A 16497-nucleotide genomic window follows, 5' to 3' on the forward strand; every position below is an offset into this window, starting at 1 on the left:
TTCACTGACATCTTGGCTGTGTGATCCAACTTGATCCACAACCACCTAGGGGTATGTGATCCAGATTGTGCTTTTTTTTTTTTTCTTTTGGGGCCAGTCCTGGGGCTCGAACTCAGGGCCTGAGCACTGTCCCTGGCTTCTTTTTGCTCAAGGCTAGCACTCTGCCACTTGAGCCACAGCGCCACTTCTGGCCTTTTCTATATATGTGGTGCTGAGGAATCAAACCCAGGGCTTCATGTATACGAGGCGAGCACTCTTGCCACTAGGCCATATTCCCAGCCCAGATTGTGCTTTTTTGATCATTGCTGTATGTCTTTCATCTTTGATCCTCCTCGTGTGACTTGTAGGATACCTCAGCATGAACTTCTCATGGCAGTGCCAGAGGTACAAGAAAGCAATCAAAAAACAAATAGAAGGTCTTTAAGTGATATGTAGAAACTTCTGTTGAATTCCTACAGCTAAACCCAGTCTTCAGTCAGAATTCAAAATGTAGAGATAAGAAAAGTGGCCCTTCCCACAGGGCAGAACTTATACTGTTAAGGAGGAAGTTTCCCCACTATCAAGCTACATGGCAGAGGATGTGGAGATGTGGAAGTGGGTAAGGTATAGGACCATGTTAACAGTTAACCTCCCTTACATGTTAAAAACTGTAACATATTTGTAATTTTCCTTGGTGCCTTAGAGGAGAGCCATAAAGTTGGCTTGCAGATAGTAGGGAAATGTTGATAGAAGAGCTAAGTTGGAACTAGATAAAAAGGAAAACTCGTAGATTGCCAAGTGGACAAAGATGAATGGGAGGAGCAAAAGTCAAGTAAGATGCAAGAATATATAGTCAAGAGCAGAGGAACAGAAGCCCCTATTAATGGGGCATTTGGAGAGTGAAGATTCATCTTACTTGCTAGGATTACCGGAAATAATCCTTCTACATTGTCTTTTGTTTATAATTGCCTTCCCAGTAAGCTAAGAGAGCTCCCAGATAGTTGACACTTCAGACATTGTGCCAAAGGGGAGTTTACCTACTCTGAATCCCTCAGAGTAAGTACCTTCTATAAGGGATTATGTATGTATGTATGTATGTATGCGTGTGTATGTATATATACATTGTGCATATGTATGTGTGTATGTAGTATATATTTGTTAAGTACTTTTAAATATATTGCTGTCACTTAACACCATTCTATATGTTCTGGCATTTATGCCACAATTGAACTAATTGTTAATGAAAAATGTCCTTTTTTTCATGTATGGGAGAATATTGCAAGAGTATGACTTGTTTTATGTCAAGAGTTGCTGGTTTATTGGGAGAGAAGTGGATAGGTGGACAGACTGCCAATAATAGAATTGTTTGTACATAGGAAAGAGTCACTAACAACAGGCCTTCCATTGAGGCCTCCTGAACAGTTTGAGTGGACACAAGAAAACTTCTAAAGTGATTCAAGATGGTACACAGGAGGTAGCAAGGCTGGGAATCACACATGGAAACTAGTGGTGGGCACAGTCATCACAAAGGTCAAATGAATGGGATTAATATGGGTTGATGTAACAAATCTCATTTTTTAAAAATTGTGCTGGACAAAATATGGAGAGTATATTGAAAAACAATAGGACTACAAGGAAGATATATAAAAACAATTGCAAGTTATGATAAATAATAATGATAAAATATACACTTTATGCTCTGGGATCTCAGAAAAAAAATATGTAATTCCAAACTGGAATTTCAGTTTATGTGAAAGTGCAAGTTTGAATTATCAGGGTAAGAAGCTAGAAGAAGAATTTTCCAAGTCTCTGGGCACAGGACAGAGACATAGAAGTTTAAGAAAACCTTTTCAAGTCATGTTTTTAGAGAAATGCCAATTATTTTTAGAAATGTAATGTCAAATATTAATAATGATGAGAAATGAAATGGAAAAGGAAAATGCCTCTGTGTTACATTTTACCAGACCAGAGCAACCACCAGGCACTTAAAAAAAATCTTTATTACAGGAATTTTAAGTATTTTCAGTGGTAAACAGTGTTTAGTATAAACCTCAATGACCAACAACTAAGGCTAGTTTTGCCTTGTCTACAATGTCATTCTTCTTCACGTGCTATTTTTGAGCCAATCCCAAACAACATATCATCTCATATAAATATTTTACATATATCCCTGAATGATAACGAATAGCTTTTAACATAACCACATTTATCAATGCTGTCTTTAAAGTTTATGAAGCTAATTTCATTAAACAGCTAATCAATGTCATAACTTACAGTTGTCACATATATATGTGTGTATAGATATAAATGTAAATATTCACTGCTTGATCAGTATCTAAATAAAGAGTGGAACATTTTCTGAAAGTGAAAGGAAGGGCAGGTGTCCAGGGAGACCTTCGGATCTAAACAGTGGTGCATACTTAACTTCTTCCTTCATATTACTCAAGATAATCTGGATAGATGCTCTCCAAAACATGAAGGAAACATAGTTCCTTGGTTTTACCTCTCTCTTCTTTCCCTAGGTCTCTCTGCTCCCTGGTGTGCAAATGGACATACTCAGCAGATAAAGGCTGGGATGACAGTTTTTGGAAGACGGTTGGTTTGGAAGACTTGGTTGCTGATAATTACAGCAAAATAGGTAAAGGGGTAGAAAATCTGGAGAATGATCACATCTATCAATCTTTCCATCTATACATATATATCTTATGTCATACATCGGTGGGTTGATATATATATATATATTCATGTACATATATGCATGTATGTGTATATATATCACATATAGTTTATTTTGTTGAGATTCCAATATAGGAATCCAATCCTACTTTCCTAAGACTTGTTTTTCTAAAATGGACCAAATAGAAACATGTATTGTCTGAAGAGGGTGGGTAAATGGAGAGAAGAATGGTGGATGAATGCAATCATAGAACCAGATGTTCCTGCATGAAAATAGAGCTGGGAAACTAAGATAAATGGTGATGGGATAGATGAAAATGAGAGGGAGAATGATAGGGGGGGTGACACTGATAAAAATGTTTTGAACACGTACATGGACATGTTAAATTGAAACTACTTAGTACAACTATTTACCAGAACACAATAAAAATATAAGTAAAATAAATCAGTTATGATGGGTACGCCATGACTGTAGGCCAAGCTTTTTCATGGGTAACTGAAATAAGAGTTTCATGAACTATTCTGTCCAGTCTGGCTTTGCACCATGATCCTCTGATCTCAGCCTCCTGAGTAGCAAGGATATAAGCAGGAGCCATGGGTACACAGCTGTACTTGCTTATGTATCTTGATTCTATAGTAGATTGTGAGTTCTTGAACATGAGGATTTTTACTTACTTGCTTTTGTATCCCCAGTACTAGCAGAGGGCATAACACATCTTTATGGCTTAATTATTCCTTAACTAGTAGGAAGACAGACTAATACTTGTTGTAGCTGGTACATTTTGCTTCAAAATTCGGTAAGGATGTTTTCTGATTATAGTAGCACCATTTGTGGGCTGTATCTAACTTCACCTTTGATTTTCTGATTATTTTAACATTTTCCTTATGCTCTGGTTTCTCTTCAGATTGTATAACCTCTCTCCTTTTCAACATTTTCCTCTTTTCCCTACTGCATACAAGACACATGTTTGATTAGTATATTAGCTCTACTAATAGGGCGATACCTAAAGAAATGTTCATTAAAAGTCCATAATGTTAATCTGGCAGAAAATTTCCAGAGTAATTTTATTAGATTTTTGCCTGTTAAGTTAATGGATTTTTAATGGATGTCCTAAGGAGGCATATCATTAACCAGAATATTGCCATACATGGATTAAAACATACTCATTCATCAAAATTAATTGTGTGATGTTCCCCTTGATTTTCATTTCTGGTTACTTAAGCTTAGACTTTCAATGTGAACCCAAAGCAGAAGACATTTAAAAGGATATTTACTCTCAGTTTGATGTTCAGAAACTCCTTGCTCCCTTCCAGACATTCTTTGTAATTCTTGGCACTATGTAAAATGAATCTCGGAAGCCTCCCTATAAAGTGTTAAATATTTCCAGTGGCCTCATTGCTCATCAACATGTGGGTAATATAGCACAAAACCTTTTAGCAGATTTGAACACTGAGTGTGGTGGACTTGAGCATTAATACAATTACCATAATTTGCTCCATGTGGAGCTTTTAGCCAAGTCTTTACCCGCCTTCTCGGTTCATGCAGTAAATAAATGCTTTCCCCGAAAACTGAACACCTCAGCAACTGATGGTCTTATAGAAGAATATTTTTGATATAAATTATTTATGAAGTGTAAGTTAAGGATCAAATGCAATATTTATATAATGCATTTCAAGGACAAGGGGAAAATTTACAGCGTTTTAAGTAACTACATGCAAGTTTGCAAAGCTGAAATGCTACTACCTTGTGCTCGTACTTGGATAGTTTGGTTTGGTAACACTGTAGAAAGTAAGAAAAAATAACGAGTGAAAAGAGTATACTAGGAAGTTTCTTTACAATTAAACTCCTAGAGGGTTTAATATTCAGAATTAATGGAGGGAGCTGAAACCTCTCTCTCTCTCTCTCTCTCTCTCTCTCTCTGTATGTTTTGTAGAGGGTGTGTAAGAGATTATCCATCTATAGTCCAATAAAATGATCTATTTCAATAAATTTTGACCCTCAGTCCCATGTGAATCATTCCCAGGTTACCTATTTAATCCTGAACATTTATCAAAAGTGAACAGGAAGGAAGAAATCAGCTAGGAGAAAGGACCCTTAGGAAGATAAGCAACATCTCACCTGTTCTAATTGATTATCCAGGCTCCCTTCCAGCTTGTCCCAGTTGCCATTTTACTTTCTGGGAAAAGTGTTTTGGTATATTGTTGGAGTGGGCTAGTTTATTAAAATTAATATGTGTAAGATGGCTGAAATATAGAGTGATTGTTTGCATTATAGTTTCATTATGTAAAATAATTCAGTGTTACCTTACAGATAATTCATTATTTGGGATCAAGGAAATCAGACAAAAAAAGAAATATAAAGTATGTGGAGTTACTGACTGTTCTGAGAGAAGCAGAAATGCATATAAAGTATCCACGGAAGAAGATACATTATTGAGGGGAACAGAGGCTACCTTTTTAAAAATGGTTTTCTCTCCTCTCTGAGATTATGTAGAAAGTAGACACTGTGGATTCAGTCACTTGGTTTGTAGTAGACACCAACTAAATTTTTGTTGAATTAGTGAAAATGTATGTGAATCTGTTGAGCAAATTCCATCTTGGCTTTTATTTATATTTTAACACTTAATGGAATTTCAATGGATTCTTTAAATTAAATGATAACACTAGGTGACAGAGATGCAGAAAATTTCTGACATGAATTCCTTGTTAACAGTAATCTGTCCATTAATACTTTCTACTTAAGCAGTTGCTTCTTTAAAGTACATCAGGGTAATTGATTCAGTCCAACTCTATTCTTTTCTAAAAATTTCTTTTGTTGTTATTATAAAGGTGATAAACAGGGGATTACAGTTATATAAGTCAGGAAAAGAGTACATTTCTTTTTGGACAGTGTCATCCCTTCTTTCTCTCTCTCCCAGTTTTTGTCTGCTCAGACCCACACATAAGTTGTATAGTTCATTTTCAACATAGCTTCCAATGAGTACCACTACTGCATTTGTTCACCCTTTTCCCTCTATTTCTGTGCCTCTCCTTACCTTTCCAAAGACATAAACAAATAAACAGGACAAAAAGAAAAGAAAAGAAAAGAAAAACAGCAACAACTAAAGAAACCTCTTTTTCCCATTTCCTGGAGTTCATTTTCATAAATATTATCTTGTATGATCAGTTGCATAAAAGTATCTTCCTTTGGTCTCACTGTGTGTGAATGCCTAGACCTGGATAATTTATTATGACCTAGTGTATTTTAGACCTAGCTTCTGCTAGGTCTAAATGCAGGTGCCTTTTGTCTCTCTGAGCTTGGCTTACCTCACTTAACGTGATTTGTTGTAATTCTTTCCATTTCCTTGCAAAGGACATAATATTCTTTCTAATGGCCGTGTACAATTCCATTATGTATAGGTACCACATTTTTTGGATTCATTCATCTATCGTAGGGTATCTGGGCTGTTTATAACTTGGCTATTGTGGATAGTGCAGCAGTGAACCTGGGTGTTCAAGTGTTTTTATGGTATCTTGGCTTGTGATGTTCTGGGTAGAGGCCCAGGGGTGGTATGGCTGGGTTATAGGGAAGATCTACAACCAGATTTCTTACAGCAAATCTCTCAGACATTTTTCAGAACAGGAAATATTTTTAACAATGTATTATAGGAAGTTTGAGAATTTTACTTTTCTGTAAAATAAAGTCTATAGTAAATGAAGCTGCATTTCAGATAGTTTCATCTTGTCGTCTTAAAAGTACAAGTGAAAAATGTTGGCTAATTACAAATATGATTGGACTCATAAATGTGCTACTACTCACTACTGATCTGGTGTGAGTACCAACTGGTTGAGAATAATTCCCAGAAACACCTAAGGCACAGTATAATGGTTCTTCTCTGAGCCATGGAGGTCTCCCACTTGTATTTGCAATGAGGCTGGGCCTTGAGATCCCTAGGATATCAATTAAACCACTGATTAAACCATTGATTGGCATGTAAAGAACCTGGGGCAAAGACAAACTAAATCTAGCCATATTGGCCTATAGTAAAATTCATTTCATCTGCTTGGTTTATGAACTCAGAATCATTTGCCTGAGTGTAGGCAGATCAAGAAGAGACCTATTTCAAGCTTTTATTGACTCAGTGTTTAGGATGTGGCCACCTCCTCCCCCACGGTGTTTCATTCTTTCAGCTCTCACATATCATCTAAGTGATTACTCTTCCTAGAGATGGAGTACATGAGAGTAGAGAGACACAAGATGAGAGGGTTCTTGTTCATTTTCGTCTACCTTGGAAGAAAGAGAAGAAAATCCCCTCATGGGAATATTCTGGAAGGAAGGGTTTCCACTATCAGTGTAAATCATGGCCAAAGCTAGAAACTTGAACTTACTGATACCATCTATAGGACAGAAGTTTATAAAATAATTTGCAACCTATTAGTGTGCCTATTGTTCTTAATTTTCTAAAAGAAATTGATGTATTTACAGGTATTCATCTATTCATTCTTTAGAATGTGAGGTGCATTTTCATTTGTTGCAAACAAGCCATGCAGTTCAGTATTATTATTCTGTCATTCAGAAGTTACTGACTGCTGCTATTTTGTCTTTGTGTCATGTGATACAGGTGAAATTCTTGCTACTTTCCATTGTAAGTCTGGAACCTTTGGCTATAGTAACTCCTAGCCTTGTCTGTTTTGTGGAGCCCTGCACACCATCTCCTATGTATTGAATGAGTCCCTTCCCTGAGTGCTCTGCATTAGGCTTTGCCTCTTCCCCTCTTCCTAAGACTTTGCTCTTTCCCAGTACTCTTATTCCTATCCAAGCTATATCACAAGGTCATCCCAATATTTGGAAACAAGTACATATCTCTGACTATTGTGTTGCCTTATTTTACGCATTAATGTCAAACTTCTTCCTGACAGAGAATGGCCCAGAGTTCTCCATGCCAGTTAGTGACCTAATCATGCATGTATCAGTCCAGCCAGCTACAAGTACTGAGTGCCTCTTATGTGCCTTGTGCCGAGCTTAGTACATTAAATATAAAGATGAATTCCTCTTGGTCCTCTTGAGGATCTGACTTCTGAGGGCAGAGTTGAATAAATAAAAAAAATCACAGCCTCAAGGTTTTCAGTGTGTTTAGGGATGTCCCATGCGCTGGATAAGTGAGGCAAGACATCACTAACAGCAGTGGTATTGCAAATGTTTTCTCATAAATTGATAGATTATATGGATCTGAAAAATATAACATGGCATTTTACTAGCAAAAAAAGGGAGGTGATTTCCATAGCAGAAGGAATGTTTTATAAGTAATAGCTTACATATATAGAGGAGTGCAAGGTGTCCATGAATGATTGAATGTGTTGTATCTTATTGGGAATGGACTGGATGAGGAAGAATAGAGTGGTAGATGTTGGGAGAGAGGACAAGAGACTAACTTCTAGTAGAACTTTCCATCATTCCTTGAAGATGGATCACTGGTAAGAGACTCAACATAACAAAATTTGCTCCATTTCTTTCAAGAGATCATTCCAATTGCTACTCTTACCAATACCACAAATAAAACTCATAGTGACAGGGCCCAGTAAAGGAGGTTTTTTTTAAGCTCCTGTGTGTGTATGTGTGTGTGTGTGTGTGTGTGTGTGTGTGTGTCCCAACCCCATCTTCCCATAATTATATACAATATCTATTAGCTACCTTCCCTTCCATAAATGTTTATTTTGAAACTGAAATAGGATATCAGATATCCCAGAAAATTGTGGCTTATGCAGCTTATGGAAATGTTGCTCTTTTTATGTTTAAGTGCACTTTGGCACCTGGATGGAGAAATATTCATTCTCTCAAAACTGTTCTACATTGTGCTCCCACTCCCTACATTCCCAGCAGTACCACTTCATCTGCCCTCCCTTTCAAGAATAGCTCTACAGAGCCAGGAGGATGGGGAAGAAGGGATGACTACCTTATGGCAGCTTTGCTATACCTGAAATTTTATGGAAATGCTCCTCTCCACACAGTGGCTTCTGGAAGATAATTGTAAGCCCCCAGAAGTGAGCTGAACCCTCAAATTATCTTCCTACTGCTAGGGAAATATCAAATTGTTGAGTTGGAAAGAACCATAGAGATGCTACTTGAATGCCCTTAATTTACATACACAAACTGAGACTTAGGGACATGAGATGGATTTTCTTCACCTTGTAGCATTGTAGTGATACTGCTAAGACCATAAATCAGATCTTTGACTCCCATGTCTGGGGTCATTTGACTGCTTTATGCCAGTTCTTCTGCTTGACTCTTTTAAAACACATTTATACCAGTTAAAGTACCATCATAGGAATGGAACTAAGCACTGAATAATTCACTTAATTCATTGTCCAGACTTCACGTATGACCATGCGATAACTGGATTTTTCCAATGTCACCAGTGATTTGGGAGAAGTAGCTTCATCAAGACCAAATGTAGTTGAGAAACAGGAAACCTACGAGAAAATTTTGACCATGTTAGTCAATTTTACATTGGCATGCCAACTGGACATCCCTAAGCAAGAAAATAAGTTCCAGATGTGATTTTGTGGCCTCACAGAGTAAAACTAAATAGCTTCTCAGATATAGAAAATGGTCATCACTATCTCAATAAGTTTAGTCCTTAGAAAATATTAACCTACATCCATAATGATAAACAGAATCTGTTTTGATTATTAAGCATGCAGTTGTGAAAGGGAATGTTATTAAGATTATCGCAGATTACTGTGAATAACCATGTTATCTAACCACAGGTGTAGCTTTTCCTTGGAATTTTTTTTCTCATTAATCCTGGCCCTGGCTAGGTTGTCGGTGCATTGTCCATGCTTCAATAGAACCTGCTTGTTGCTATCTGCTTTTGATTCCACAACTAACTATTAATAGTTTAAGTCTGTCTGCTTTGAATAACATCACTATCAAATGCACGTATGATAGATGCATAAGTGGAGCAGTTGTTGTCATCATAAGCCAATAACTCACCATACTATTTTTTGTATATATTGTAAAAGGTCCCTCAATTCTCTCTGTTGATGAGAACCCAGGCCTGAAAATCATTCATGATGCTTCTCTTTCTCTTACAGCTTAATATCCTCTCGTTGACAAGTCCTTTGTATTTTGCTCCAAAATGGACCCCAAATTAGATATTTTTATCCCTCTTTAGTGTTACTAACCTAGTTCAAAGCATTTTGTGTCCCTTGCTGGATTAGTGTGTCAGCCTCTTAAATGTTCTCCTTGCTTCTTTTCTTCCCTTTGATAATCCATTTTCCACAGAGCACCCAGCATGATATTTTAAAAATATAAGTCAGATTATGTTACTGTCCCACATAGATCTCTACATTGTCTTCGTGTGTGATGTATGTATGTGAGTGTATATGTGTGTGAGTGTGCATGTGTGTGTTGATCTAAAGTCCTTGCCATATTCAAAAAAGTGTTTAAGGATCTCTCTGTGACTTGAATTGCTTACCATGCCACCACATGTTCAGCATCCAACCACACTAGCCTGTTTTATTTTTCCTTCAAATATTTCTAGAGCATATAGCTTTTGCATTAGCCCTGCCCTCTCTCTGGAATGGCTCTTCCTAAAATAACCACGTCTCTCTCTTTGTCTTTGCTCAGACCTCAGCTCAAATGTGAAGAGGAGAGCCATGCCTTACCACAGAGCTAATACTCCTTTGCATACCAGCAGTATCTTCTTAGCACTTTTAACTATTTGATATCACCTCATTCTTGCATAATTTATGCTTCTTGGTAGAATAGAAGTTTCTTAAATATTGTTGAGTGCACAATAGGTTAGAATTTTTAGTGTTTTTAGTAGATTAATAAAATAGCATAAAAGAAATGTACCATGTATTTGATAAAATGTATTTTTGAGAAAATTTTTATCAGTTCCCTTCTAGACAAAATAGAGATGTTTGAGTTGAATGACATATTCATAGGACTCGATCTCACTCCCTCATGTGCCTGTGGTGATCCGACACATGCCTTTGCATTTTAACTTACCCTTTTCGATATTTTCAATCAGCGTCTTAGATAAAGATATAGAAGGCTTGCTGGATAGGTTTGTAAATGATGCAGAATAGATAACTATAGATAATACATTGAATCAAATGATTTAAAACATTTGAAGATTGCCAGGCACCAATGGCAAATGCGTGTAATCCTAGCTACTCAGGAAGCTGAGGATCTGAGGACCGTAGTTCAAAGTCTAGGCAGGGATCCCTTGAGCAACTTATACCCAATTACTAAAAAGCTGGAAGTGGCTAAGATGGTAGAGTGATAGTCTTGTGTGAAAAAGTTAAGGGCCAGTGCCCATGGTTGAGTTTAAACTCCATTACCAGCACAATCAATCAATAACAAAACAAGTAAGTAAACAATAGAAGATCATCAGAATGGTGAGCTAAAATTAACATGATATATTTATTTAAGATCAGGGATAAACTTACATGCCAGGCTAGGTTTGCCTACCCTGGCGCGGGGATGCTAAGCTTACTCTCTTATCTGTGCTCCCTTTCTCACCCTCTCCCCTGGCTGCCGGACTAGCAGGCAGGCCAGAGTGGAGTGGGGGAGTTAGGGTAGGCCTCAGGTGCATATAGCCTAACGAGATCCCCTTTTCCTCCCTCCTTACCCACGAAGGAAGCCAGGTGCATGAGGAGTCTCGGAGAAAGCTTCTAGAGCAATCTGGTTTAATAAAGGGAGGGGCTAACAACTTATACCAGGAGAGGTGACAAGAAAAGTGGTGATAGACCAGGAGCTGGCGATAGGCCAGTGAGCTTGTCAGTCCACGGGCGGCTCCCCAGGACCCCCCCATGGGCTAACGTCACTCCCATAGTACCGCCGTCTGGGCAAAGCCCGCGAAAAGGGGAGCACACGTGCTAGCTGGCGAGAAGTTGGGGGGCTAGTCACAAAGCCACCGATTCTGGTTCCGGACCCAGAGAGGTGTGGCTTGCTTTCACACTGCCCCAGGGCTGGGGGAAGGGCAGCATTTTGGGATAGCTCTCCTTGCCCTTCCCCCTCAAGGCCAAAGCTGAATCCCCAACACTTACATCCATGTCTTTCTTTAAAAAAAAATACACAGATGGGAAAAATGTAGCTCCTCAATGGTGTACAGATAAATTTAATAACTTAGATTTCTTGGAACATGCTTCATTGCTAAGGATTTAAACCAACTGAACATTTATGTATTATGTACCAATTGCTTCTAGATGCCTACTAATATCAATTCATTGAATACCCTTAATAACTCCATGTAAGTACTACTATATTCATTTTACTGATGAGAGAATTGAGGCGCCAAGAGGTTGAGTGAGCTGCTCAAGGTCATCAGTAGCAATGCCAGAGATTAAGTGTCCAGAGACTACACATCTGATCAGAAGCCTGCACAGCCTCTTGAATCTGAGCCACAATGCTCAAAATCAAAGTCAGTGAAAGCACTAGTCCTGGTTTGATTGTAACTGAAATCATGTGGCCTCACATTTCTAAAAGCTACTGACACAATGCCATATACCTATAGGAAATTGGCCTGTATGAAATAGATGCTTTAGATCTGGTCAATACAAGAAACAGTGGAACAGTTTGGATTTACCCAACCTCATGAAATTACCTCCCAAAGCAAAAAAATTAGTAAATCCTGGTGCAAGATTCTAAACTCATTCTGTGTAACAGCAGAATATGTCACTCCTCTGCATTAGATTGCTGTTCTCCATAAAGGGTAAGGGCTGCCTCTAATGGTCTTCTTCTCTTTCCCTGAAATAGTTCTGGAGAGCGGGCCAAGGATGGCTCTCCTGTGGAATACTGGGGAAGAATGCACAGAATGATACTTTGCAAAGCTGCCTGTGTTTTAATCTCATTGCAATCTACAGCTCAAAATTTGAGACCTCCCATTTTCTGAAAATTATTAACTGAGGACTTGTTTTTTTCCCCCTAGCTGGACATTTAGCCCCATGCCATTATTGCTATCCATTTAGAGGTCAGCTAATCCAATGTTCTTGAAAAGCAGCCATTGCCCATGACCAGCCTTCTTGCATTGATTGTGACAGGCCATTGCTCTTCTTCTTAGCTGCACTTGATCACAAAGTTGATAAGGTGGTGAGCTCAGTGTCTGGAGTGACCTTCCCTCTGCTCCTCTGTAGTGTCCCTCACCCAATTCTGTGAGTTTTGTCTTAGAGATACCCATGACCTTTAGTTTCCCAGAATGGGCTAACCTTTCTGAGAATCCATGTCGGAGGGCTGCTGTGGTCAGGTTAGGGTCACCGGTTGAATAATGGCCTTCTGCAGGATTTTCTGGCAGGTGCTGCATTTTATGAACCCTGTTGATCCCAGAAGGTTGCCTGTGCTCAGATGGCTTCTGCGGGCATGAGGAGGTGATGAGTCATGGACCAACCTTCTCTTCCACCCTTGTGTTCTTGTGGCCAGTGCAACAAGGTTGATCTCTTTGTGGTATCATAAAACCTAGAAATACATTAAATATTTCGTTAAATTTTCATACCCTTTCAGCTATTGAAAGATACAATCTGTTAGGAAGGAGACGAAACCTCCTGTAGTGTTGCTCCACACTGCCCTTACTTCAAAGGCTACTTAAGGGACGGGGTAATGATTTTACAGTGTTTATTAATACTTCATGCTCTGTTCTCCCTTCTCCCTCTTCTTTTCTATGAGCTGTGCAGTTGTCTGAAAGTATAGAAACTGCTGAGGAATTGTTAAGATGCAGAACAAGGCTTCTACAATGTCTTTGTCTGTTAGGGGCATGGGACACTGAGAGCTGTTGTTGACTTGGGCTGCTGGGGGAAGGAACATTTCTTTTTCAGATGCATCTTGGGATAATGGAAAGAACATGGTTTTGCAGCCAGATAGACATGAGTTTGCAACATCTTCCTGCCAAGTACTAGCTGAATGACTAAAATCAAGCTGCTTAACCTGTAAGGGTCTCATGGGGAAAGTAATGCCTCAGCTTGGTGGGTTTAGTGACCTCAGACAGAAGCCGCTCCCAAGAAAAGTCATGTTTCTTCTGAGTATCCAAAGTATCATAAGGGTTTTGGGGTTTGGGGTTTTTGTTTTTTTAGGTTAGCTTAGTTTAGCTTACCATCCCTTCCCTTCCTTCCCTTCCCCCCTCCATTTTCTTCCCTTCCCTCTCCTCCTCTTCCCCCTATTCCTTCTCTTCCCCTCTCCACCTTTGATGTGAGTACCCTTTAAGAAAAAAAACAAAACCAAGTGCCTATGGCTTATGTCTGTACTCCAAGCTACTCAGGAGGCTGAGATCTGAGGAGCAAAGTTTGAAGCCAGCCCTGGCAGGGAAGTCCTTGAAATTCTTGTCTTCGCTTAGAACACCAAAGAGGAGCTGGGACTGAAATAGCAGAGCATCAGCCTTAAGCACAAAAGTTGAGAGCACAGCACCCAGGCCCTGAGTTCAAGCCAGTATTGGCACATGCATGCATGTGTACCCCCCACCCCCACTGAGACTCATCTGTAGCGGGCAATGAGTCATAACTAAGTTCTTATCAATTCCTTTTGTTCCCATCCTGGCTTTTATTGACTATTTAATCCCTCTTACCTGATTTTGTCTTTGCCTACTTGTTATCAGTTTCTTAAAATATGTTCTAAGATAAGCTAGAATATACAAAATAGTCTAGAACACAATAAATATTTCTTAAAATAGAAGCTTGGAAAATGGGAGTATATAATGACGAAGCATTGGGGTTATTGAATGGCATCGAAAGCCTTGTAGGCAAGGCCATGAATTTATCACAGTCCTCTATATAGTATGATTTCCCCCCCGGCCACCAGAAGCCTCATTATTCTGATTGCAAGCTGAGAGGAAAAGGTTTTTCTTTGATTTTCTAATTTTGTTTTATATAGTTAATCTTAATGAGCAGTCTCTTTCCCCCCACCTACCCCCCCCGCCACCCCCAATTTGTTCTGAAAGCTCTAACTACATCATCTCCTTTAGGGATAAACCATCAGTTACCATGAAACCTGTCCACTTATAAGTGCTACCAAGTCTCTGTTTCCATGATCTCTTACCTTGACAAGTCAACAGGCATCTAGGCACTTCTCACATAATGGAAACTGCAGTCTTTATTCCTTCCTGCACTGCCTAGCCTTCATGAACTTTTATCATGAAAATCCAACACCTCAGACTTACCAGCACAAGTTGCCCAAATCTTCCCAGTGCTTTTGCAGGTGGTTTGTGTTGTGGTGGAGCTTTTTCACTTTGGCCTCCTCATCTGACACCATTTTGTCCTCCAATCTCTAGGCATCCCTTATTTCTCTTCTCTGCACTACACTATGCTCACCTCCCTTCATGGTTTCATGGTACTCCCTCCAGCTCAAATCTATGTTCTAGGCCAAAGAAAGACTAGAGCAAAGAGAAAAATGTGTATATGATAATGGACTCTGCTCTGTTCTCAAGATGTTACCCAGGAGATTTTACCCCATCTCTTCAGCCTCCATCTCATTGCTACAAGGCGCATTCACTGAATACCATTATCTGTGAGGGAAGTTAGAGAAAAAGAGATCTCCAGAGGTCTTAGTTCAGTGTTTTCCAGGGGAAGAACTGAGTGAAATAGCATTGTTATTCTGTGTGATGTTGAGAAGCTTCAACTTTATTCTGTATATCAGACATCTCCAAATAGGATTTTATTTCCAAGCTAGTATCAAGCAAAATGTTCATTTGGGTATAGAGAAAAATTAGAATTCCTGATTGTCTTCATTTTTACTTCATTCTCTTTCATTTCTATTGATCCAGTTCGAGCTAAGATAGACAGAAATGTGTACAATGCTCCATCTCAATGGAAAAAAAAGGTGACATTGGTATTGTAGCCTCCATCTCATTTCAACTTCTTGTAAGAAGCCTAAAGTAGGCAAGTTGAGGTTAAGGCATGTGCCTGAGTAGGAAGTAAGACTCTACCTCAAACCCATTGCCAATAAAATGCAAGGGTGGTTAGGGGTATATCTCAGAGGTAAAACAGCTACCTTAGCAAGTGCAAGGCCCTGAGTCACACCCCAGTATCACCAAAACAAAATCAGCACTACATGATTTGCAATGTAATAATTTGTAAAGTAAGAAATAGGCATGTTGGGAGTTGCTGCCCAAGTCTTTTTGTTGGTGGCAATCAAAACACTTAGAAAACCATGTATTAGGTTAGAGAGAACTACTTAAGGATTTTAACTAAGAAAATGGTATGAAGAATTCTTTAAATTAAAAAAAAAATAAGTTTAGAATGGTAGTACTCAGAAAGGATAGAGGAGATACTTAATCTACTTTATAGATAGGATGACTGAGGTTCTTAAAATTTATATAACCTGGGCCATTCTGTCCACTAGCTAATGCTCCAGCCTGGGTTTCTCATGGTTCTGTGCACAATTTGTGTCCAGTGTTTCCTGTCTTTACTGAGTACTCCGATTTCTTTAGCATATCCTCTCCTCATCAGAAACATGGACATGTGGGAGCCAAGAGGAAAGTAAATCTGTATGTATGTAATAAGATGCACATACCAGGAAAACAGTTTTGCAGAAGTCAATCACCAACTTAACCTTGGGATGCTGTTGCCTGTGCCTGGAAGTCTCTAGGCACAGGTTCCCATGAGCTCTGTTTGCTTGACGGCAGACCCCATCAGTGTTTCTACTCAGACATGCCCATGTACACTATCAATACTTTGACTTCATATTCATAAAGCTAACAGTCTAAACAAGAAACTGAACTCAAAAGATTTTTCACGTGGTAAGACAGGGACTTTTCAAGGGGTATACTCACCACTTTATCTCGGCTCTGGGCATATGAAAAACATGTGTTTGCCCATGGGAACATATATGTGTTCGGCTCTGTTTCACAGAGTATCTTGTAAAAACTGATA

General features: G+C 38.9%; 1 protein-coding gene across 6 annotated transcripts in view; it reads left to right on the forward strand.

Moving 5' to 3' along the window:
- Fggy (FGGY carbohydrate kinase domain containing) overlaps positions 1–16497 on the forward strand; it is a 380313-nt gene that overhangs the window by 145164 nt on the left and 218652 nt on the right. For all 6 annotated transcript variants that reach the window (XR_007211617.1, XM_048351429.1, XM_048351432.1 and 3 more), the window contains exon 6: positions 2502–2617. Coding sequence is in view for 5 of the 6 variants with exons in the window: in XM_048351429.1 (XP_048207386.1) it covers positions 2502–2617 (116 nt within the window). In the remaining variant the exon portion in view is untranslated. The remainder of the gene's footprint in view (positions 1–2501; positions 2618–16497) is intronic.

This window comes from Perognathus longimembris, chromosome 7 (assembly GCF_023159225.1).
Source record: "Perognathus longimembris pacificus isolate PPM17 chromosome 7, ASM2315922v1, whole genome shotgun sequence".
NCBI classification, from domain to species: domain Eukaryota; kingdom Metazoa; phylum Chordata; class Mammalia; order Rodentia; family Heteromyidae; genus Perognathus; species Perognathus longimembris.